The following is a 24,102-nucleotide window of genomic DNA, read 5'->3' as shown; positions in this document are numbered from 1 at the left end:
TAGATATAGAGATATATATATATAGTTTTCCTTATAGATAGATATATCTATATAAACTAAAGGAGACCAGGATGAACACAACACAACATCTCTTGTTGACGGCCTTATTCATGATGCATTCATACATTATGTATTAGTCATTAATAAAGCCGTTAGTCACAAAGCATTAACTCTTTCTAACCCTCGTGAATCTGCTGCTGTCTGCTCTTGTTCTGTCCACCGACACTTTCCCACTCAAGCTTCAGGAGTTCTCAACATCTGAACATTTTTTGAAAATCGGTAAATGGAAAGTAGACGACACGGAGTTCAGAGGATCCTCAACACAACCGAAGGAAAGAATGAGAGTTCTGCTTTCATGTGAAACGCTTTTACCCTGGTGTTCTCATGTCTCCTTACCTCCTCCTCCCTCACTCCCTACCCTGGTGTTCTCATGTCTCCTTACCTCCTCCTCCCTCACTCCCTACCCTGGTGTTCTCATGTCTCCTTACCTCCTCCTCCCTCACTCCCTACCCTGGTGTTCTCATGTCTCCTTACCTCCTCCTCCCTCACTCCCTACCCTGGTGTTCTCATGTCTCCTTGCCTCCTCCTCCCTCACTCCCTACCCTGGTGTTCTCATGTCTCCTTGCCTCCTCCTCCCTCACTCCCTACCCTGGTGTTCTCATGTCTCCTTGCCTCCTCCTCCCTCACTCCCTACCCTGGTGTTCTCATGTCTCCTTGCCTCCTCCTCCCTCACTCCCGACCCTGGTGTTCTCATGTCTCCTTGCCTCCTCCTCCCTCACTCCCTACCCTGGTGTTCTCATGTCTCCTTGCCTCCTCCTCCCTCACTCCCTACCCTGGTGTTCTCATGTCTCCTTGCCTCCTCCTCCCTCACTCCCTACCCTGGTGTTCTCATGTCTCCTTGCCTCCTCCTCCCTCACTCCCTACCCTGGTGTTCTCATGTCTCCTTGCCTCCTCCTCCCTCACTCCCTACCCTGGTGTTCTCATGTCTCCTTGCCTCCTCCTCCTCCTCGTATCTGTAGTTCATCAAACACAAACGTAATCGGAGAGAAAATACGTTTCGAGTCAAACGTAATTGAGAATGCATTTTATTTTTGGGGAAACGTCATTTTTAGGAGACAGGGCTGCAAAAAAAGTCATAAAAAGTCATATTATAGGTTGCCATTGTAAAATGTTATAAACATGTCATAGCATAGTGTTTAGCATGTTGAATACATTAACGTGTCATAATCAGTTCTCATTCACATCGTTTGTCTCTTGTAATGCAATATTTTCGACGTCAGCATTGATTAATAGAAAATATTTACGATAATGAAGCGACAACTCACTGTTCATGCAGGTCGATCAACAGCGTGTGTGTGTGTGTGTGTGTGTGTGTGTGTGTGTGTGTGTGTGTGTGTGTGTGTGTGTGTGTGTGAACACATGAACTCATTCATTCCAGCGGTTCGATGAATTCGTCCTCTCTCCACGGCTCACGCTCTTATTCATCAGGAAGGGATTAACGTGTTCTGTCCTCTGTAATTAAGAAGCCAGTGAGGAGCTGAAGAGGATTCACTTTAAAGCCAGATTCTCCTGTTTCAAGACAAACGAGATACAGACCAGAATAAACACTTCCTGCTTTGATCCTCATAGAAGGTCTTTTTTAATTAGTCCGAGAGGAAGCGATGACACAGATTAAACACATGAGGAGCCTTTTATGTGAAACTGTTGGATTAACGTTGATGATGAGGAGGTTCCACCTGAACCAGAACCAACGTTCTACAGAACCAAAGGTGTGTGAACACCAAACACGATGAACACGATGAACGCGGTGAACGCGGCCGGTCTCTCCGGGGACTATTTGTGTTCATTCGCGTGCATCGCGCTGGACGCGCCGGAGAGGGGGCGGGGCTTACCGGAGAGGGGGCGTGGCTTATCGGCCTGAAAGCCGTTCAACTGTCCGTGATATCTGGGACTTCCACAACACGTACTGATCAAACACATAATCGACAGATTAATCGATTATTAACATAATGGTTAGTTGCAGCCCTAGACTGAACTAACTGATGCTGAACCAATAGAACAGCAGCTGTTTGGTCATTAAGTGGAATCAGGTCAAACCTTCGTAGAAGCATCGATGCTTTTCATGTGAGCAGCTGCACATGTTGGGAAGATAACTGGACAAAATAAATGACTATATTGTGCAGTGTATGGATAACAGCGAACCTGAAGCTATACTTAGAAAGCAGTGTTTCCACAGACACGAGGCATCATGTTAGTTACAGTCAGTGAAACTCGCTGCATGGAGAGAACTAAGAACTCGTCTTTCTGACCGTTGTGGGATTTACAGCAGAATCATTGCTGAAGTAAATTCTATTCTGTCTTCTTGTGTTCATGTACAGTGCTGTATGGAGAGTCTGCTGTATGAACTGTGTTTGTGCAGAATTCCAGAATGACCACCAATGGTAAATCTGTTATTACATATTGCATAATATGTAATAACAGATGACTTCTATTTGACTGTTAAAGCAGCTGATTAGTGAGTTTATTAACCAGACAGATCAGCTGGTGTCTGACCTCTGAAGCACAAAGGATTCAGACTGAGCTGAGCTCCACTATGTTCAAGTTATTATTATCTGACTCAGCACAAACCATTCAAACAGGAGCCGTCAGACGCCGAATGTTTCCTCTTCAAAGCAGCAGACCAGAGGCTTCACAGAGGCGAAGCTGCAGCGTCGCTTCCTGGTTCAACCGCGGTCGATCAAAACTCACTCGCCTTGTTACCGTTCTATCCTCCTAATAATAGAGCATTTGCATATCTGACACAGAATGTATTAGACTCTCACTGGCTCATTGTTTATAGACATGTATGAGATGATTGCAAAATGGGAAATAAGACTGTGTAGCATCGACTTAATTGGATTTCTTATCTCGGCATTGTGCGCCTGATGAAATGGAGAATGAGTGAATGTTGAAGTCATGATCCATGCAGAGTTCAACTTTAGACTCCTGTGGCCGAACTTTGTTTCTTTGGTTATTCAAACAATCTGATGGAGATATTTCTAAAAGTGAGACTCCAATAAAAACAGCAGCAGGAGCTCCTTTTAGAGGCCGATGCAAAGACGATTAGCATTACCAAAACGTAAATTGTAAAATCATGTAATGAAGTCTTTAACTATTGATAAAGTGTCACTGACCCGATGTAAATAGGCCAAAAAGGAGGACGTGAGCGTGAAGACACTGCTGAGCAAGCAGAGACGTCTCCTGATGTTCTGACGTCTCACTGATCCTCAGTGATCCAGTCCACCGCTAAAGCCAGGAGGAGCCAGAACGTTGAAAATACACCAAGATACTGAAACGCTAATATACTATAAATACTTCATAACACTTTATCAGTGGAATATTTGGTGATATTAGGTGCACGACTGAGTGCTGAGAGAAGCAGCTTTACAATGAGACAATTAACGGCCATTCAAATAACACCAGACTTCATCGTTTTTACTTTGCTCGGCTTCGACCTTCGTCACATCGGAATGTTTGAATCAAAGCGTTCGTCAAAAGCCGACAGCTGCTTTTGTTTGGTGCTGTAAAATGTTCCCAGCGTGGTTCAGAGCTCCGGAGCTTCCTGCTGAGTGAAGGATGAGTGAACAACGGGAGGAAGGACAGAAGGCAACATGTTGTCAAGGCCGGAGTCAGACCCCCCCCCCCCCCCCCCCCCCGTTCAGGTCTTTAGTCACATTTCCTAATGTATATAAAAAAGAATACGGTTACCGAGGCAACTGAAAATTTGGTAGTGGCGAGCAGGCGGTTAAGAAGACGACCGACATCTGAGAATGAGATTTTCTAAAAGCGTTAAAGATCAAACTAGTCGAACATAAAGGTTCATCACTATGAACCAGTTTGATGGATTTAGGTTCAAACCTTTTAGAGTATAAATGCTTTCAAAGGCAGAAGACAACAAATAGTAATTATATGTTTGATTCGTGTTACAATCCCAAGAACCTTGAGAACCTCTGGTCCAAATATTGACACTTGGATTCTAAGGCGTCATAGAACGCAGAACACAATTCATCAAATATTTCCAAAAAACATCATTAGACTCACCGAGCTGTCTGAGGTGCAGCAGGCGACCGGTGGAGCAAACGGTTCCGTCCAGAGGAACGTGTGGAGGCGGCGATGCTCTCAGCAGAGCGATGAAGAGGAGTCAGCAGATAACGGCTGAATGAAAGCTGTGAGTGTCTGAACCCACCAGAGGTCCTTCAGCACGACGACAACTTGAAGCAGTTTGAATTGAATTTGTTTCTCTCACTGTTCTGCAACAAATATCTGCTTTAAAAGGTTTTGCTCAACTTTGGAACATGGCGGCCATCTTGTCTTTTTGTTGCGGGTCGTTAACAGTTTAAAATGTTTCTCAATCTGATTTAAATCGATTTAAACAAAAACAGCTGGAGAAACATCTTTGAATACAATGATTTAGTCCGACTGAAAAAACAAATAGCTTCAATTTGAATAAACAGAAGACATTTAAAGTGGTAAATTGACTGCAATGTTTTACAGAAAGAAAACTTTATTCCAAAAAGAAACAGGTATGAAAATAGCACGAGCATCATCGACTCATTGTAGACGCTGCAGCCAAAGGAGATCAAACCAACCCCACTAACAGGACACTGCTTCTCCATCCTACAGCTACGCCACACATGGAAACACAAAGCACAGCTGAGTTTACAGGAGTTCGATCAGGAGATGATACATGAGAACACAAATAAGATTCACTGCTGAGATACAGTTCAACTACAGAATGAGACAATCGTCAAAGTGCTCTTCAGCGTCCGTGAGTGAGACAAATAACACAACAGTGGATAAAGTGGCTAATGACAAGAAAACATCTTCTCGGCTAATAATCTCTGTTCAGGCAACAATCCAAAGACACAGAACAGCAGAGAATACATCGAACTAAAGCTGTGACCCCAAAACACAACAACGTCCTCCAAACACGATCCAAACCATCAGAGAACACAGTGAACAGAATATCTTTGGCTTGTTTCATCACAACACTCATGAATGTGGACTTTGAATCGATGTGATGTTTGTACAAAACGCCGATAACTTCTGAACTTCTGTCAGTTTACAAGGATCCACACGGCCCATCAGAGACAGACGGACCCCCCCCCCCCCCCCCCCTCATATGCATAAGTCCTGCCGACACGGTGCCCAGAGCCGGTTCACTGGTCCGTTCTGGAGCCACATGCTCGTACTGGCCTGGGTTCAAATCCCCCGTTTACCCACTTACAGCGACTCACGAGGCCGTCCAGATAAACACGACGACAGATCATCAAACACGACGCGATGGAAAATCTGTTGAATTCATTTCGTCCAATTTGTCATTTTGCTCCAGTAAATAAAGCATCATGTGGATTCATGAATATTCATGAGTGTTCTATGTAAGCCTTGTACACCAACTCCAAACTACACCTTTTATAACCACATTAGACCATGTTACCGTAGCAACCACATTATTATTATTGTCCGATGTAAAGTTGGCATTGAATGTTTCTGCAAACCATGAATATGTTTAATGTTTCAGCCTCGTAGAAACAACTTGTTAACTTTAGAAAAAGAATTCATGGCTTGTGTTCAAATAAGAAGATAAGAATATAACGTAACTACGTAGCTACACAAAGTTATTAACGTAAAGTTAGTTTAAAAACCTATTAAACCTCGGGCCGTCCAGATGGGGGGCTCCTTATATAAATGCCTCAACTTTGGCGTTTTCATGAAGAAAAAGAATATATCGCAGCATTTTTTCGCCGGTAAAAGTTCAACGGACTTCCTGTCTAACATATTCGTCATTCTTGTTCCTTGGGAGGGTATTTAGAGCGAGGGAGATGGGAGGAACCTTCTCCCTGCTTTCGGAGCATCACGTCACAATTTACGGAGATTTGCTGATTTTGACTGGCTAACAGTACTGTCAGTCATTCTCAACAGGATTACTCAATTCTATTGGCTCGAACAATTCAAGGGAGGTAGGTACCATGGAGCTCGACCAATGGGTTCGGGAGATATTGCCACGCGTAAATATAAAATAGCCAGCAAGACGAGAATCGCGATGACGCAGCTACCACAGGTACGCGCGCTACCACAGGTACGCGCAGCACCTTTTGTCTCACAGCACCTGCACGTTGTTGACTCGCCGCTTCCGCCTGTTTTTGCCTCGCAGCGACTTTTTTTAGCCTCGTTTTTACGGTTTGTTTGAAGACGTTGGCATTAAATTTTACGAAGATGTCGAAACGAGGAAGCAAGACACGTTTCACCGCGGAGGAAGTCCTGGATTTCCGGCTGGTTCTTCGTCGGACGACGAAGACCTCGTGTTTTCGGCCAACACACAGGACTCCTCGAGTGACTCGGATTACCGTCTTCCGTCATCTGAAAGGTATGGATTGTCTTATAAATGTTATATTGATCGATTTATTGATCGATTTATTGTTGTGGAGTTTGCGATCTTTTTAGCGTTCTCAGGCCAAAATCCTGGCATCGTTGTGTGTGTGCGTGTGCGTGCGTGCGTGCGTGCGTGCGTGTGTGTGTGTGTGAGATGGAGGCATAAAACTGTATGGATTCTCTTATAAATGGTTTATTGATTTATTGTTGTGCAGTTTGCGATCTTTTTAGTGTTCTCAGGCCAAAATCCTGGCCTAGTCATGGTCTGCTTGTAGTTTGTAGTGTTGGTGTTGTTCCATTTGGATTCAATATTCAGTTGATTTGTGTGTTATTTTGAATGGGAAAAGAGAAAAGATGGATGTCTGGTTGAATTTACCCCCAAAAAAGCCCAAAACTGCTGTATTGGGATGTATTGAACACCATTAGTAATATACAAGTGAAATATGTAGTTTGGTACATGAGAAAATTCAAATGGCACACATGGTGCCCGAATGTGCCCAAATGTGCCCGAATGCACATTTTGGAAACCTCGCCTAAACTCTCTGTACTAAAATCTCTCTCATGTCGTTCTGCTTCACTTTATCAAAGTCAAACTTTGCAGAGAGACTGCTAACATGTTGTGCTATGATTTGTGAGTTTTTAGGCTAGCCAGGGCCTCATTTCAAGAAAATAATAACAATAAAAGTGCTTTTTTTTCAGGCGAACCTGAAACTTCATTTTGAGCTGTGTGCCATCTTAATTTACTCTTAACCAGTAACATATACACTGATATTTAAACAGCTGATCAAATCTCACCAGTGTTACCTTTTATTATAACATCAAAATTATTAAAATAGACCCTGTAGTTACATAATTAGTCTTTTCTGTATGGGTATGCAATTTCGAGCAAAGGTCTAAAAACAGGGCAGCTTTTTAAAGGTTTTAATAAAGATGTTGAAAAACTAGTAAAAGTTAAAATAACTACGTGTGTTACTTAAATACGAAAGTTACGTGAAAAATAAATGGCCGATGACTCGTCGTCTCACATGGGACCAAACAGCGGTCTGTTGGCTAAAAGACGTTCTTTTGTTTGAGCCGTCAGAACCTGAAGGCCTTCTCTGCTGGTCTAAAATCACAAAGTTAGAGCTACTTTATAAATAAATGTAATTATTGTTCCCATCATCTTATGTCCTCATTGCACAGCTACTGTGCTCCTCAGCTGCTCTGCTTCAGTGCAGCTTGTTTTAAGTGGAGCTTTGATCCAATCAGAGTTCACCTCTGTGTCTCTAGGTAGAAGAGAGGCCCCAGGTATACAATGCACGGCCCACTGCTGCTTCATGATGACATGGATTATCTGTGAGATCTACAAATAACGGCCCATTCATTTTCACAGGTTTAGCTCCAAACGCTGTATTTTAACAGCCGATCTAAAGTGAACGTTGACTTGTGTGTGTTGATCTTTCCAGCATCTCCACCAACCGTCTGACCGAACGCACAAACCTCGACGTTAAACTTTTCCATAGTTTGCAGAAACGTAAATAATGCCGACTCCTTCTTTCTGGTAGATTCCTGAACTGCCATCGTGTCAATAAGATCTGACAGGAAACGTGAGGAAAAAAAACGTTTTTCACAATAACTCTTGACCTTTTACATTCGAGTCTAACTAAAGAAAGCTGAAGTGACACATGAGCCGCGGTGTTTGAGACGCTACTGCCTGAGCTGAGCTGACAGTCGCAGTGATTTGAACAGTCAGGGTCCTGCTGGAAGTCTCCACCTTCTCTCAGTCGTCTAATGAAACACCAAAGTGTGTGTTTGATCAGGTTTCATCCTTACATGCTGAGTTATTGTTAAATTTAGCGCCACTCAGGATAACTTACTGCATCGCCCTTCATCTGTCAGCAGAAGGAGTCAGAACACTGTGACATCAGGGCTCCACCGAGCAACCAACCAATGAACACTCAGCATGAACCGGATTTTAAAAAAGTACTTTAAAAGTACAAAGAATTACTGTAAAGAAAAAGACGGTGAGAAAGAACTGCTGTCGACGTTTGAGGCGATGAACACATGAACTATGATGGTTCGTCTGCAGGCACAGTCGGTCCGTCACATCAACGCTGGAGGACTTTATTCTTCTCCTGATAAAAATAATAAAGGATAAATAAGAATAAATCAGAATGAGCGTCCAGCTTCACATCTACTGCATCAGTGTGAACGCAGCATCAGCCTGCAGAACGCTGAATACTCCACAATGTGAGGAAAACACTTCTAACTACTAATCTGTGTGTGAGTTACTCTCCGTGTTAACTTGAATTCTTGAAGAAAACGTAGTTTTTTTAGTGTCTCGCTTCGACAGTGAACGGAGAATCAAGAAACTTCCGTATGAAGAGTCTCTGGTGCAGGACTCGTGTTGTAAATTGATTTTAGAACTCATTGCTGCTTAAGAAACACTATTTGCTTTCATACAAGAATAATAAAGAACTGTGGATTATTTTCTTAATAAAGTGTCTTCTTTCTCACGATATAATCAAAGAGAACCGATGAGAGTATCGATAAGGAACCGAACCGATCAGTAAGAGTTCTCGTACCGATAAGATCCTGAGGATATCGATCACTACTTGGATGAGTTAACGGACGTTTTCTTAAACTTCTGCTGTTGTGAAATGACTTTTCCTAATGTGGAGACAAACCCAGAAGGAGAGTAAGTGAGATACAGACGGTCATTATGTGGGTGAACCTGTACTTTACTATCCTGTATGTGCAGCATCAAAACATATGAGTCTAACCTTTATAGGCTTGTTTAAACTTGCCTGAAAACATAAATGACGGGGCACGTACTGGAAATATTTGGCATATATATATATATATATATATATATATATATATATATATATATATATATATATATATATATATATATATATATATATATATATATATAGCAACTATAATGATAAAAAAGAATACAGCTCAAAAAAGGGATATAAAAAGTTCCACGTAACCAAAAGGCCAAAGAAGTGTCCTTCGTCTTCGTCACACGGAGGTTATTATCAGAGGTAAATATGTATTTGTGGGCGGGGCTACACTAAGGCAGTTCAACGGTTGCTAATGCCAAATTTAAAAACACACAAATCTAATTATAATACAGTCTTCAGAGTTTGAATGTCTATTGCATGCAAACAAGAGTCCAACAGAGATGATTATCATATATGTGTCTACAGCAACCAATGAAACCCGTTATATTTAATGTGGGCAATCCAGTAGAACTGAAAGGTTGATAGTTTAACTATTCGTCTCTTCACTTCTTCTTCTTCTTCTCGTGTGTTAAAAGCTCTGAAGAGAAAGAGGCTGCTGTGAGAATAAGTGTAACATCTAGAAACAATAAGACTTGGATTACACGCGGCGCTGCCTTTGTTCCCTCCGAGGTGTTTCAACCTCCAATCTGTGACAACGCAGCAGCAGATATGAGGAACTGCTTTTCTTATGTCCGCTGTCTCTATTATTATTATTCAAACCAAGAGTTGGTATTTTTACAACCTCCCAAAAAACCTCCACAGGATATTGTGGAAAAGCACAGACATGTACCAATACATCAATTATTACTCACAATGATTGAAAAGGAATAGTGAGACATTTTGGGAAATACACAGAAGATTGATACTAATCTCATGTTTGTACGCTAAATATGAAGATAGCTTAGCATCATTTGTTTGCTCTGTCCAAAGGTAAAATAAATGAAGTGTATCTCAGAAGACACATTATATTGTATGTTTAACCTGCATTAAAGCCAAAATGCTGAGTCACGTTTTGTAACCATACGAAAGGTTCAGGCTTGTTGTTAGCTCGTCTTTAAGCTAGCTAAGCTAACGGTTGCTGTTTTAAAGGGACGATCTAGTGGTTAGCTTAGATTAACGGCTAGCCTGGCTCTCTCCAAAAGGTAAACATGTCACCACCTCAACCATTTAAATCCAGGAAACAACCTCCAGCTTTGAAAAGTGAAGTCAAAGCTTCACGTGTTAAAGCTGCATTCTCTCTAGTGTCCACCAGGGGGCGACTCCTCTGGTTGTATAGAAGTCTATGAGAAAATGACTCTACTTCTCTCTTGATTTATTACCTCAGTCCAAATATGGTCACTTCCTGTTCACTGGTTTTGCTAGCCAAAATTAGCATCCAAATAAATATCACAGTTAACGTGAATTACGGATGCACCTTGCTAACTAAGCTAGCTAGCACAAGTGTAAGCTTGTAACTAAGCCTTTGTTACGCTAACGATAGCTCATCCCTCATCCAAATATTATCGCTTCAGGATAAAAAAGGATGGCGACGGCCAAAACTTCAAACTGGTGACGTCGTTCACTTCACATATTTAGTGTAAAGGTTTGAGAGTGGTGTCAATTTATTTCTTGGAGAGAAAAGCCAATAAACGTATTTCTTAAAATATCCCACAACTTTTACAACCACAGCAGTCAGATCTGTGTCTGTACTCAAGCATACATAAAGAAAATGATATTATAAATTATGCCAACAAAGCACATATCATTACTCTATCTGCCGTCAGGTTTATTCTTCCCCGGGAACTGATTTATTTACCACACCGTACAGGGAAACCGACAGAATGAGTCGTGCTCAAAGGCTCAGAGTCAGTACGAAGAGATAATAAATAAAAAATATTCGTCGTTGCAACAAATCTGTTTTATAAACCTCAAAGCTCTGAATGAGAACGGCCATAATCAGTCAAAGCCATAAATAAATCATTATTCCCTGATTATTGTACAGCAGGTAGTATCTACCCCTCCAGAGGAAGGCACTACGAATGGTTTCACCGTCCTTGGATTTTTTTCATTGAATGGATTTGACTGATGGCTGGATAATAAACGGTACAAACGCAAGTCATCGGCGGACATCTTTGTCACGTCGTCCATCCCGTCCTGAAGGGAATCAGTACCATGAAACCTCTGGATGGTAGCGGCTTCAGGTAGCACAGGAAAGAGTTTTATTTGGTGTTACCTTCTTTTTTATTATTAATTCCTTCCCGTCCTCCCATGGTGGGCTAAAGGTAGAGGTATCCCACCCAGTACACGATGTTGAACAGCAGGAAGGAGGTGGGGAAGAAGACGCGCGAGTACGCGTCCAGGTCCAGCAAGTCCACGTGGACGCGTCCTTTCCTCCAGCCGCCTCCTTTGCACTCCTCGAAGCAGCAGAAGAAGCTCTGGCAGTCTTTCCCGTCCAGACACTCGAAGACACAAGCGTCCTCAAAGTCCTGCCAGTACATGGAGTTATTCAGAGCGATGACGGTGTGAGGAGCAGGTCTCACATCCAGGACAGAGTAGTTCTGAGAGGAGGAGGAAGAGGAGGAGGGAGGAGGAGGAGAAGGAGAAGAAGATTTCAGCAAGAATATCAACATATCTCTCTCTATACATCCTCCCGACTGAAGGCCACCTCACCGATCGTTTGGGTTCCATGCAGCTGGGCCTCCGGGTGCTGTACGAGTAGTAGTTTAAGGTGGCGTACTCCATCAGAGCGGCGAACACAAACAGGAAGCAGACGGTGACGAAGAGGTCCATGGCGGTGACGTAGGACACTCTGGGGAGAGACGTCCTGGCCACGCTGCTGAGGGTGGTCATAGTCAGCACCGTGGTTATACCTGCAGACGACAACGAGGGAGAAATCACCCGAAGCACCGATCACAGGAACTACAGGAGAGGTTCCTCCGAACGGACGTTTTACTAAAGAACGAGCGAATAGCAAAGAGAGCTTGAAGAACGTTTATATTATTAAGTTGGTACAGTCCGCTCTTGTCATTTCTCTATTGTCTCTATTGTCTCTATTGTCTCCTCGTCCTCCTCCCTGTGACCCATAAATCAATCTCAGTGCTCGTCTTGAAGGACGTCTCACTTCCTAAAATGCATCGGGGGGAGAGAGGAGAGAGGAAGCACAAGATGTCTCCTTCGCTTTTCAGCCCTCGAGACACATAAAGAGAAATTATATACAAGTCTTCATGAACACAGTATTGGTCATCTAAAAGATAAATAAATATAAGATCATAAAACACAGCTGTATAAACAACAGACAGTCTGAGGCAATGATGTCTCATTTGTTAAATGCTTGTTGCTTTGACTCCTCTCTCCTCTGCAATAAACGGACAAAAAGATGCTGAAATAATTACATAATGATGCAGATTTGTAGAAAGTCAGAATTCATGTTTTGTTAGTTCTCTCCGCAAGACGACAAGCAAATAACTTTTAAAATGCTTGTTTTCTGAATGGAGTTTGGATCGATCGGTGCTATGCTAAGCTAACATTGTAGCAGCTCCATCAACACTCAACATAACGTCATCTAGACGTAAATACGGCGGCGTTGTTATCATTGTTTGTACCATATGGTTCACACACACACATTTATACACAACGTTTCGGCCGGGCTCTTAGCATAAGACGCAAGAAGAGGAGGCGAGGAAAGGAGGATGTACAAACTGAGGTATGAGAAGAGTGAACCCGTAAGCAAACAGCAGACACGGAGCAGTCGATTAGGATTACTAGTATTGATTAGAAGTCGCTTCTCTGGCCAACAACAAAAAAGCTCGATGAATAATCTCTTTAAGCTCCGTTTGGTCTGAAACATCATCATGAAAGCTGAATGTTCACCAGCTCGTTGCTGACTGTGTCCGTCTGCTGCGTGGTAGCGTAAGATGATCGTAAACTCACAACAACAAAACAGAAACATTGTGAACCATAAAACCAAAACAATGAGCTAAAAGATGCTAAAACGACGTAGAGCCGAGAGGAACCGTAGAGACGTGTAATAACTCTGTTACGACTTCTTTCACGTTCAACATGAAGTCATTTGAATCCATTCTGAATGTAAACGTATTGACTAGCAGAGCTTTAAGGTTTACGGTTAATAAAAAGTAACCTCATCTTGATCTTAACACTTAGCTGCTGAGTTAGCAGCTAACATGTCGTCGTGACTACCAGATGTTTCTGATGTGAGAGGAACCTGGTTTCATTCTCCTCCTCCAGGAGCATCACGGAGACAAAACATCTGTTTCACTGAGGTTCCCATGGTAACAAGCTGGCCCAGCTATTTCAGGCACCTCACACTTTCCCTTGAACCTCTGCACACCAGTGATTACACTCACCTGCCTTCTATACATACATATACACAAATATATATGTATACACACACATATATATATTGTTAAGTTCTAAGAACAGCTCAGTGGTTTGCTCTCGTTCTGTGTGATGGAGGCACATTACAGCCTGATTTATGTCGTCGCACCATCAGACAGCAGCTTTTTGTCTGTCCGTGCGCGCTCAACATTCTATAACTACGCAGATCATGGAGGAGCTTTGAGGAGCTTTGAGGAGCTTTGAGAATGTTGGTTTGACACGAGGAGAAACTTGCACAAAGTATAAAAGAATCCAAATGTTTCCTCGTCAGCTGGCGTCAGCTGGCGTCAGCGCGTCGGTCCTTTTGGAGACATTTCTGTAAAGTCTCTCTGAAAGTTTGAAACAGCTGTACGTGATTCTTTAATTAAAGGGCGAACACCACCTCACTCAAACATGAAAAACATTGATAAAATGTTAACGGAGAAAAGGAATAAAATAAAAGGGATGAAGTCAATTACCTTCACCAAAGCGTTCCACAGGACTGCACAACAACAAGCAGAGCGCATGCACAGAAGAGAGTAAGCACAACAACACAGGAGGAGCAGATGGAGTGACTCAAGATAACCCATATCTATGCAGTAGAGATAAATAGTAAAATGGAGAATATTCAAAGAAAAACATGATTAAAATGCCTCCAAAGAAAAGACCTTGACATGGTGTCTGCATCTGGAGTTCCTCTTATCTCTAACAGCTGAGGTGCTGCAGACATAAACCCGCAGTGAGTCCTGGTGTGGACGCACTTATTGACGTGCAGTGAGACCAGAGTACCTAAAGCCGTCCGGGCTGGCGTGGCGTCCTTTTTGATCCAGAAGGACACCCAGGAGAGGACCACGGTGAGGATGCAGGGGATGTAGGTCTGGATGGTGAAGTAGCCCATCCTCCTGCTCAGGTCAAAGTACACCGTCATCAACACGTAGTCGCCTGTGTGTGGAAAAGACAACCTCCAAGTTATTAACACAGAAATTATACTGAACAAACAAGCTAAAGAACTACTTTGTGTCACGGATGACCTCTTTGAAGGTCCTGCATGTATAATGAGAACAGAAGTAAACACGTTGTTGTACAATAACATCTGCGCTGGAGAGACGTATGAGTTAAAGAGTAGCGTAACGCTCTGATCCAGATACTATTTAATATTACAACTGGTCCTTAAAGTCCTTTTATACTTTAAAAGAAGGTCGCACATGTTACAGTAGCCATTACCCTTTTAAATTAGCCTTTGAATAGCTAATGCTAATCAATAGCACTAATGCTAATCACTCAAAATAACAAATCTTTATAAGAGTTTATACTGTATTTGTTCACCACAACAGACACTTTACAGAACTTTTACCTTCCTTATATAACAATAGTCAGCATCCTAGGGATTAGCATTAGCTATCAGAATTAGCAGTTAGCAAATTGAAAGGTAACAGAGTTATATAAACATTCACCTGCGTACAGTTGTCATAAACGGGGATGTTAGTTTTTGTACCAGGCTGTAAACATGTTTATATCTGCTGTAAAGTTGTTAATTTTAACATTGAGGTCTATGGGGATTGACTCGCTTCTGCAGCCTCAAGTGGACGTTTGAGGAACTGCAGTTGTATTTCCAATCATTGGAGACTGCAGCTCGGTTGTGACCGTGATGCTACGCTGGTTACAGAAAACGAACCGACCAAAATGAGCCGTGTTCATACTGTTTCATATTCTAGAGGCACTTTTGTAATTTCCACGGTAGAGACATGTCTGCACAAACTCTGTGGTTCAGTTTCATTACATCAGAGATCATGTGATATATTATAAACAGCTTTGTATGAACGTGGAAGAGGACGTTTATCAGCAGCTGCCTTAACGTGATACAGTTGTTATGCAAATGTAAAGGGTTTAAAAACAGATTGAATGCAGTAGAAGGAGAATAGATTATTAATAAGCTCAGTGTAAACAAGGTGATGACATCATATAAGCGATGACAGAACAGCTTGTTCATTTATCTTGAATGGACTCTCACAACAAAACCTTTTGTAAATTCACAAACGTATTCCCTTTATTATAAGTCAGGGAAACCTCGTCTATTTCTCACCATAAGAACTTCAAACTGACAATAAGTGTTTTCTTCTACACTCCAAGTTACACTTTAATTAAATAAATGTAGAAAACACACACGATGAATGAGTGGAGTCAATGATTTCTGCGACGTCTTTGAATAAAACCGACCTGCTGTCGTCTTTATGATGTCCGTGGTGTTTCTCAGGCCCATGAAATCAAACTGGTAGAGACGCCAGGACTTCTGGTCCGTCGCCTCCACAGAGTTCTTCCTCCACTTGTAAATCATCTCATCTCGTGGGTATCCGTCTGTAATTACACGGAGCACATGTGTGAGTGTGACCCACGGCGCTCACACGGCTCACATCCTGGTGATGGATGTCCTGAGCAGCATCTGTCTCCTGCAGGAGGCCGGCTTATGAAAAAGACTGTCTGGGACGACGAGGCAGAAAGAAAAGCAGATTAAATGAAATCTTTTGCTTCGATAATGTACGGAATCCATCTCGATGTTTGTGTCTGACCTTCACACGGTGCACACGGAGCCTCGGAGTGTTTTTACAATCGATCACGCGAGGTTGACGAAGGGTTAATTGATTCCATTTCCGTCCGTGGTGTCGCACTAGGCCGCATCTCTCCCGTCTTTAACGGACGGATAATCGTTTAAAGAAGGAAAAGCTCACAGAATTATCATCTTGCCTGATAGCAGTCTGATGTAAAAGGCTTTCAATTAACATTAGCTGTGAGGGAAGATGCTGCCCAAACTACTAATTGTTCAAACATGCTTGATTGGCCACAGTTCAGTTCTCTCTAATTTGCTGTCAATGATGTCACTACATATTCAGAAATACTGAGAAAATAAAAGCTTTCTGTTGGAAAGACACAATTCATGATGCTTTTACTATTTAACAATATTCATGAGACTTAATACACTTTATCCTAACAGGAAGACGTAGTACCTTTCAGAATAAAAGTCTTTTAGATACCTACTTTGGGTACTTTCTGTCTGATACTAACTCTTCACCGCCTCCTGAAGGAAAACTCTGGCTTTGAGTTATGACTGTGCTATTTTTATTTTTCATTACTTTTATTATTCTTGTACTATTTGTAACTGTTTGTTTCTCGTCATGTTTTGCACGTTGTATTAGGTTTATTAGGTATGTATTAGGTTTATTAGGTATGTATTAGGTTTATTAGGTAAGTATTAGGTTTTGTCCTGTTTGTGGACCCCAGGAAGCCGCTGAGGCGTCAGCTGTGATCCAGTTAATAAACTAAACTAAATGAGCAGCAGCTGAAGATCAGCCGCCTGGAGACGAAGTTAATGAAAGTGGGGAGACCGTAAAAACAGATGCTAAAATGCTGCGTAGAGCTGCGTGATATTTGCATTTACTCAGTTGATTACTTCGATATCCTCCAGATGCATGATGGGCTTTAGAGATGAGCACATCTGAAACACGTGTAACGCCTGGTGACATCTTTAGGTACGGGATTGGGTTTAATGGGTCCCAGCAGGATGTCCACAAACGTGGCCACAACAGACTCCCATCCCACGCGGAGCTGCTGTGAAGCGATATAACGTGCACACAGTGCTGCAGATGTGTTTCATGGAAATGCATCACAGTACTTGTTTACATTTGTAAAGTGGAGGTCGTCTAACGCTGCTGGTCCTAATGCAGTTGAATACTTCAGTGCACTCAGAAAAAGGCACTTGAGCTTCAGTTCACTGGACTCGTCTTTAGTCCTGCAGCCGCCCGCTGCCTGAGTCCGATTGATCAAAGGTTGCCATGGCTACCAGGAGAGCAGTGAGGGGCTGAGGACGCACCATGGCGTCCTCACGACGGCGAATGAATACTGTACGACACACGAGCAGTAATCATGATACAGCCGGTATTATGTGGATCTCCTTCATGACAACGGGGAAGAAAAGTCTTCTCTTTGTAATTCCAAATCCTTATTTTATTATATAATTAGTATTACATTATAATACTAATTATCCCTCTTACATAGGAGCAAGACACTCTGACTCTCTGTGGTACTTTTGTATCCATTCATAGTCACTTTGTGTTTTTTTATGGTTATTTTGCATCTCTGTGGTCATTTTGCATCTCTCTGTGGTTATTTTGCATCTCTGTGGTTATTTTGCATCTCTCTGTGGTCATTTTGCATCTCTGTGGTTATTTTGCATCTCTGTGGTCGTTTTGCATCTCTGTGGTTATTTTGCATCTCTCTGTGGTCATTTTGCATCTCTCTGTGGTCATTTTGCATCTCTCTGTGGTCATTTTGAATCTCTCTGTGGTCGTTTTGCATCTCTCTGTGGTTATTTTGCATCTCTCTGTGGTTGTTTTGCATCTCTCTGTGGTTATTTTGCATCTCTCTGTGGTCATTTTGCATCTCTCTGTGGTCATTTTGAATCTCTCTGTGGTTGTTTTGCATCTCTCTGGTTGTTTTGCATCTCTCTGTGGTCGTTTTGCATCTCTCTGTGGTCGTTTTGCATCTCTCTGTGGTTATTTTTCATCTCTCTGTGGTTGTTTTGCATCTCTCTGTGGTCATTTTGCATCTCTCTGTGGTGGTTTTGCATCTCTCTGTGGTCGTTTTTCATCTTTGTGGTTATTTTGCATCTCTCTGTGGTCGTTTTGCATCTCTCTGTGGTTATTTTGCATCTCTCTGTGGTCGTTTTGCATCTCTCTGTGGTCATTTTGCATCTCTCTGTGGTCATTTTGAATCTCTCTGTGGTCGTTTTGCATCTCTCTGTGGTCGTTTTGCATCTCTCTGTGGTTATTTTGCATCTCTCTGTGGTCGTTTTGCATCTCTCTGTGGTTATTTTTCATCTCTCTGTGGTTGTTTTGCATCTCTCTGTGGTCATTTTGAATCTCTCTGTGGTTGTTTTGCATCTCTCTGTGGTCGTTTTGCATCTCTCTGTGGTCATTTTGAATCTCTCTGTGGTTGTTTTGCATCTCTCTGTGGTCGTTTTGCATCTCTCTGTGGTTATTTTGCATCTCTCTGTGGTCATTTTGCATCTCTCTGTGGTCATTTTGCATCTCTCTGTGGTCATTTTGCATCTCTCTGTGGTTGTTTTGAATCTCTCTGTGGTTGTTTTGCATCTCTCTGTGGTCGTTTTGCATCTCTCTGTGGTCATTTTGCATCTCTCTGTGGTTATTTTTCATCTCTCTGTGGTTGTTTTGCATCTCTCTGTGGTTGTTTTGCATCTCTCTGTGGTCGTTTTTCATCGCTCTGGTTATTTTGCATCTCTCTGTGGTCATTTTGCATCTCTCTGTGGTGGTTTTGCATCTCTCTGTGGTGGTTTTTCATCTCTGTGGTTATTTTGCATCTCTCTGTGGTCGTTTTGCATCTCTCTGTGGTCGTTTTGCATCTCTCTGTGGTCGTTTTGCATCTCTCTGTGGTCATTTTGCATCTCTCTGTGGTTATTTTTCATCTCTCTGTGGTTGTTTTGCATCTCTCTGTGGTTATTTTGCATCTCTCTGTGGTCGTTTTTCATCGCTCTGGTTATTTTGCATCTCTCTGTGGTCATTTTGCATCTCTCTGTGGTGGTTTTGCATCTCTCTGTGGTCGTTTTTCATCTCTGTGGTTATTTTGCATCTCTCTGTGGTCGTTTTGCATCTCTCTGTGGTTATTTTACATCTCTCTGTGGTCGTTTTGCATCTCTCTGTGGTTATTTTGCATCTCTCTGTGGTCATTTTGAATCTCTCTGTGGTTGTTTTGCATCTCTCTGTGGTCGTTTTGCATCTCTCTGTGGTCATTTTGCATCTCTCTGTGGTCATTTTGCATCTCTGTGGTCATTTTGCATCTCTCTGTGGTTGTTTTGAATCTCTCTGTGGTCATTTTGAATCTCTCTGTGGTCATTTTGCATCTCTCTGTGGTTGTTTTGCATCTCTCTGTGGTCGTTTTGCATCTCTCTGTGGTCGTTTTGCATCTCTCTGTGGTCGTTTTGCATCTCTCTGTGGTCGTTTTGCATCTCTCTGTGGTTATTTTGCATCTCTCTGTGGTCATTTTGCATCTCTCTGTGGTCGTTTTGCATCTCTCTGTGGTCGTTTTGCATCTCTCTGTGGTCGTTTTGCATCTCTCTGTGGTCGTTTTGCATCTCTCTGTGGTTGTTTTGCATCTCTCTGTGGTTATTTTTCATCTCCCTGTGGTTGTTTTGCATCTCTCTGTGGTTATTTTTCATCTCCCTGTGGTCGTTTTGCATCTCTCTGTGGTTATTTTGCATCTCTCTGTGGTCGTTTTGCATCTCTCTGGTTATTTTGCATCTCTCTGTGGTCATTTTGCATCTCTCTGGTGGTTTTGCATCTCTCTGTGGTTGTTTTTCATCTCTGTGGTTATTTTGCATCTCTCTGTGGTCGTTTTGCATCTCTCTGTGGTTATTTTGCATCTCTCTGTGGTCGTTTTGCATCTCTCTGTGGTTATTTTGCATCTCTCTGTGGTCGTTTTGAATCTCTCTGTGGTCGTTTTGCATCTCTCTGTGGTCGTTTTGCATCTCTCTGTGGTCGTTTTGAATCTCTCTGTGGTCGTTTTGCATCTCTCTGTGGTCGTTTTGAATCTCTCTGTGGTCGTTTTGCATCTCTCTGTGGTCGTTTTGCATCTCTCTGTGGTCGTTTTGCATCTCTCTGTGGTCGTTTTGCATCTCTCTGTGGTTATTTTTCATCTCTCTGTGGTTGTTTTGCATCTCTCTGTGGTCATTTTGCATCTCTCTGTGGTTGTTTTGCATCTCTCTGTGGTCGTTTTGCATCTCTCTGTGGTCGTTTTTCATCTCTGTGGTTATTTTGCATCTCTCTGTGGTCGTTTTGCATCTCTCTGTGGTTATTTTGCATCTCTGTGGTTGTTTTGCATCTCTCTGTGGTTGTTTTGCATCTCTCTGTGGTCGTTTTGCATCTCTCTGTGGTTATTTTGCATCTCTCTGTGGTCATTTTGCATCTCTCGGTGGTTATTTTTCATCTCTCTGTGGTTGTTTTGCATCTCTCTGTGGTCGTTTTGCATCTCTCTGTGGTGGTTTTGCATCTCTCTGTGGTCATTTTGCATCTCTCTGTGGTTATTTTGCATCTCTGTGGTTATTTTGCATCTCTGTGGTTATTTTGCATCTCTCTGTGGTGGTTTTGCATCTCTCTGTGGTTATTTTGCATCTTTTTGTGGCCATTTTGCATCTATTTGTGCTTGTTTGGTGTTTTTACCTCTTTTTAGTCATCTGATTGACTCTCCAACAAGACATTTTAATGAGACCTTTATACTGAGTTTCTGATGCAGGGGTTTGTGACTGTACTCGGCAACCCGTTTAGTAATCCATCCATGATACTAATAATATACTATTACCTTCTGACTCTAGAAGGGGGGCATCAAGCGGGGCCAATCAGATTTCAGCGTTATTTTCCCTGCTGGTGTATTTTAATCTCGTAGCTCGTAAACCGTCACAGCTCTGAGGAACTGCGGAGTGAAACGTAAATGTTTTTGAATTGTCCTTCAGTCCCTCGGCCATGAATGTCCTCCACCACTACAGTTACAACCACAAAACTAAAATCAATGTTTTAAACAAACACTCCTAAAAGCACATTTGCTTGTAAGAGGCGACTCCAGGGCGCCTGTTCCTACAGAGGCCGCTCAGCGATGGACACGAACATCAGTTCATATTCAGAGACAATAACAACAATAGAATCACCTGAAACACATCACATATGGCAGTCCAAAACTAATACTTGAGTTTTTCACAGCGGGTACTTACAGCTGGAGAAGATGAGCGGACAGGAGTGCTCGTCCATCGGGAAGTTGTGCAGCTGAAGCTGACATTCTGCGTTTATTGTCAGTCTGGAAAGAAAACAATAGAATCATTTTATTACTGGAGTAAAACATTTAATGTGAAACCAAAATCACATCAACACATTGTTCCGGCTTAGACTTTCAATTTAAAGTCATTTGTTGTATATCATTTAAAAAAATAGAATGTGGGAATGAATGCATTCGTGTCATTTTAAAAACCATCTCTCAGGTCAACAACTGGACGTTTTACCGGATTCTTCAAAACACGATCCAGAGTTTGAGCTCTTTAGGAGAATCAGAGTTAAACGACGTTCATTGACGAGATGTTCACCAGCAGCACAGACACGGAGCCATATGGGCTCCGTCAGGGTCCGGAGGATAGATGGCTTCTGACAAATGGATCCAATGTTTACATTGGTGACTATGGAGCAAAATAAATCCACATAATCTGTGTTCACTTCTCCCATTGAAGTTAATAGAATCCTAAAGCAAAGACAGAATCAGCTGGTTTCCTTCTGAACCGGCTCTGGTTTATAAGTTCTTCTGTTTCTTAGTCTTTTTTGTGTCATCTCACCAAGTGGAGTACCAGCTGCCTTTATAAAGTGATTATGACGTATAAAGAAATCAGCCAAGAATAATTATTAATTGTAATAAATACAGCTAAAGGCCAGCCGTCCCTTCAGACGAAGCTGTAGATGTAATTATGCAGCCGATACGTTATTGACCTTCAATTATGAACCAGTTATCAAACGCAAGTTACATTTGTGATCTCAAAGCTTTAAGAGTTCACTGACCTCTTTAAATAACACATCAGCCTGAACAGAGATCATCTGTTCCTCACTGAGAAACAACAACCAGCACCAACCAAAGCATGTTGAACGTCCTGCTGTTAGATGCTTGGTTGTATTTATCCAAAAATGTTTTTGTTCTCGACGAGATAAAGTAAATTAGTAGATTCAATTATAGACGTAATGTTGAAGAGTGGGCTCATCCGACGGGGAACAAGGAGAAGCGTAACGGTGTGATCTTTAGACCTCATTAAAGCGAGGGATCGGGACAATGCAACGCATGTGGGAGAGGCATCGATATCACAAAATGTCATCTCTGTTTACTGAGGCCAAGCCAATGCACAGTTATTACCAAATGACATTTCATCGTCTTTCTCTGACGCCCGTCAGCGGATGTTGCTGCTCAAAGTTTGCACGCGACAGATTAGTGAGGAAGAGTCCAGCTGGTCGTAGTTAACGACTCGCTCATACGCTAGAAACACTTTCCACCAATCCACCAAAAGTTTGATAGTGAGCTGACTTCCACATGTTTAATAGAGTGTCAGCAGGTTCTACACTTCCTGTTCCCTCTTCTAGAGGTCAGTGTGTTTTCTGAATGTGTTTTCTGATCAGATGTCTGAAATAAAGTCTGTTTCTAACACAAGCTGAAGAGATTTGAACGTTTAGTTCTAAGCATTGACTGTATCAGAAGAGGACGTAGTCATCGTGACGTCTCTCGTTGGTTTCTGGACGTTTTGAAGCCTTAAATATCGGCCATCTTGGATTACAGCCGTCACCATGTTGATTTTTTGCACAACCAGTGAACAGGAAGTGACCATATGTGGACTGAGGATGAGTGACGTAGAGACGCCGTATACGTCTCTGGTAGAGACCTGTCAATCACAGTAAGCCCCGCCCCTAAAGCATCCCCTGCTTTATGGTCTGTGTGACTCTAAATGGACCATCATTCACTAAATGAACATCATGCTGTATTGAAGAAGACTTGAAACTAGAGATTGAGACCATAAACTCATGTTTACAATGTTTACTGAGGTAATAAATCAAGAGAGAAGTAGAGTCATTTTCTCATAGACTTCTATACAACCAGAGGAGTCGCCCCCTGGTGGACACTAGAGAGAAGTAGAGTAATTTTCTCATAGACTTCTATACAAATGAAGATCCACAAACGTTTCTTTGACACAGAGATTGATTTATGCATTCAATTCTGAATAAAATGGAAGAATCCCGTTGGCTGTTTGTGGAGGAAACCAGTGATGATGACTTCCTGTTGGGACGACAGAAATACGTCGTCACTGCAGCTCTTTATATTTGCTACTAAAACACAGACAATGTTAGTCTGGAGACGTCTCTCAATACAAGGACGGTGCCATGACGATGGAGGGCAGTCTGGAGAAGCTTATTACTGAAGGAGCAGTTTATATTAATGTGGAGTTCTCTAATTACAAAGAGAGCTTTGGGGCTCGAGGGTGGCTGCCTTAGTAAATTGGTCTTAAAGCTCAAGCAGCCTATTTGCACTTACAACTGGTAATGACGGGAGCTAATTACTCTTTCTGGGGAATGTTGGCGTCACCGATAGTTTTCCACACAGACTACTGAAGGCTGCTACGATATGAACCGATGGGCTGATTGATAAACCTCGTTGATTCCCAAAGGACGAGTTTAAAATGGTCAGACTGCAGACGATGGAGATTCAGGATGTAATTATAAGAATCCTATTGAAAATGTTGATACAGCTTTCAGATAAAAGGCTTCATAACATCCCATAAATCACTTTGTATTACTGGAAGTGAATGTTCAGGAACTCCAGACCGTGATAGTTCCGTACTTCCCTCAAACAAAGTGCTGTATAATCTTAATGGCAGTGTTTGTGGTTAGTTAATGGCAAATTAAAGTATCGAAGCATTTTGTACAAACAAACCAAAAACATGACTCGTACAAACTAATAGACCTAAAACAAATATGTCCTTTAATCA

The 24,102-nt window shown here is 42.2% G+C and overlaps 1 protein-coding gene across 1 annotated transcript in view; it reads right to left on the bottom strand.

Moving 5' to 3' along the window:
* Positions 1-11,437: 11,437 nt before the first annotated feature.
* Positions 11,438-24,102, bottom strand: part of gabrg3 (gamma-aminobutyric acid type A receptor subunit gamma3) — a gene marked incomplete at both ends in the record, with an annotated part of 31,404 nt that continues 18,739 nt past the window's right edge. The window contains 5 exons of the mRNA XM_079157995.1: positions 11,438-11,719; positions 11,832-12,031; positions 14,325-14,477; positions 15,753-15,890; positions 21,307-21,389. Of these exons, the coding sequence (XP_079014121.1) occupies positions 11,438-11,719; positions 11,832-12,031; positions 14,325-14,477; positions 15,753-15,890; positions 21,307-21,389 (856 nt within the window). The remainder of the gene's footprint in view (positions 11,720-11,831; positions 12,032-14,324; positions 14,478-15,752; positions 15,891-21,306; positions 21,390-24,102) is intronic.

The sequence above is a fragment of the Pholis gunnellus genome, assembly GCF_910591455.1.
Source record: "Pholis gunnellus genome assembly, chromosome: 4".
NCBI lineage: Eukaryota > Metazoa > Chordata > Actinopteri > Perciformes > Pholidae > Pholis > Pholis gunnellus.
Note: the sequence above shows the minus strand (reverse complement) of the source record. Positions and strands in the feature narration are given on the sequence as shown.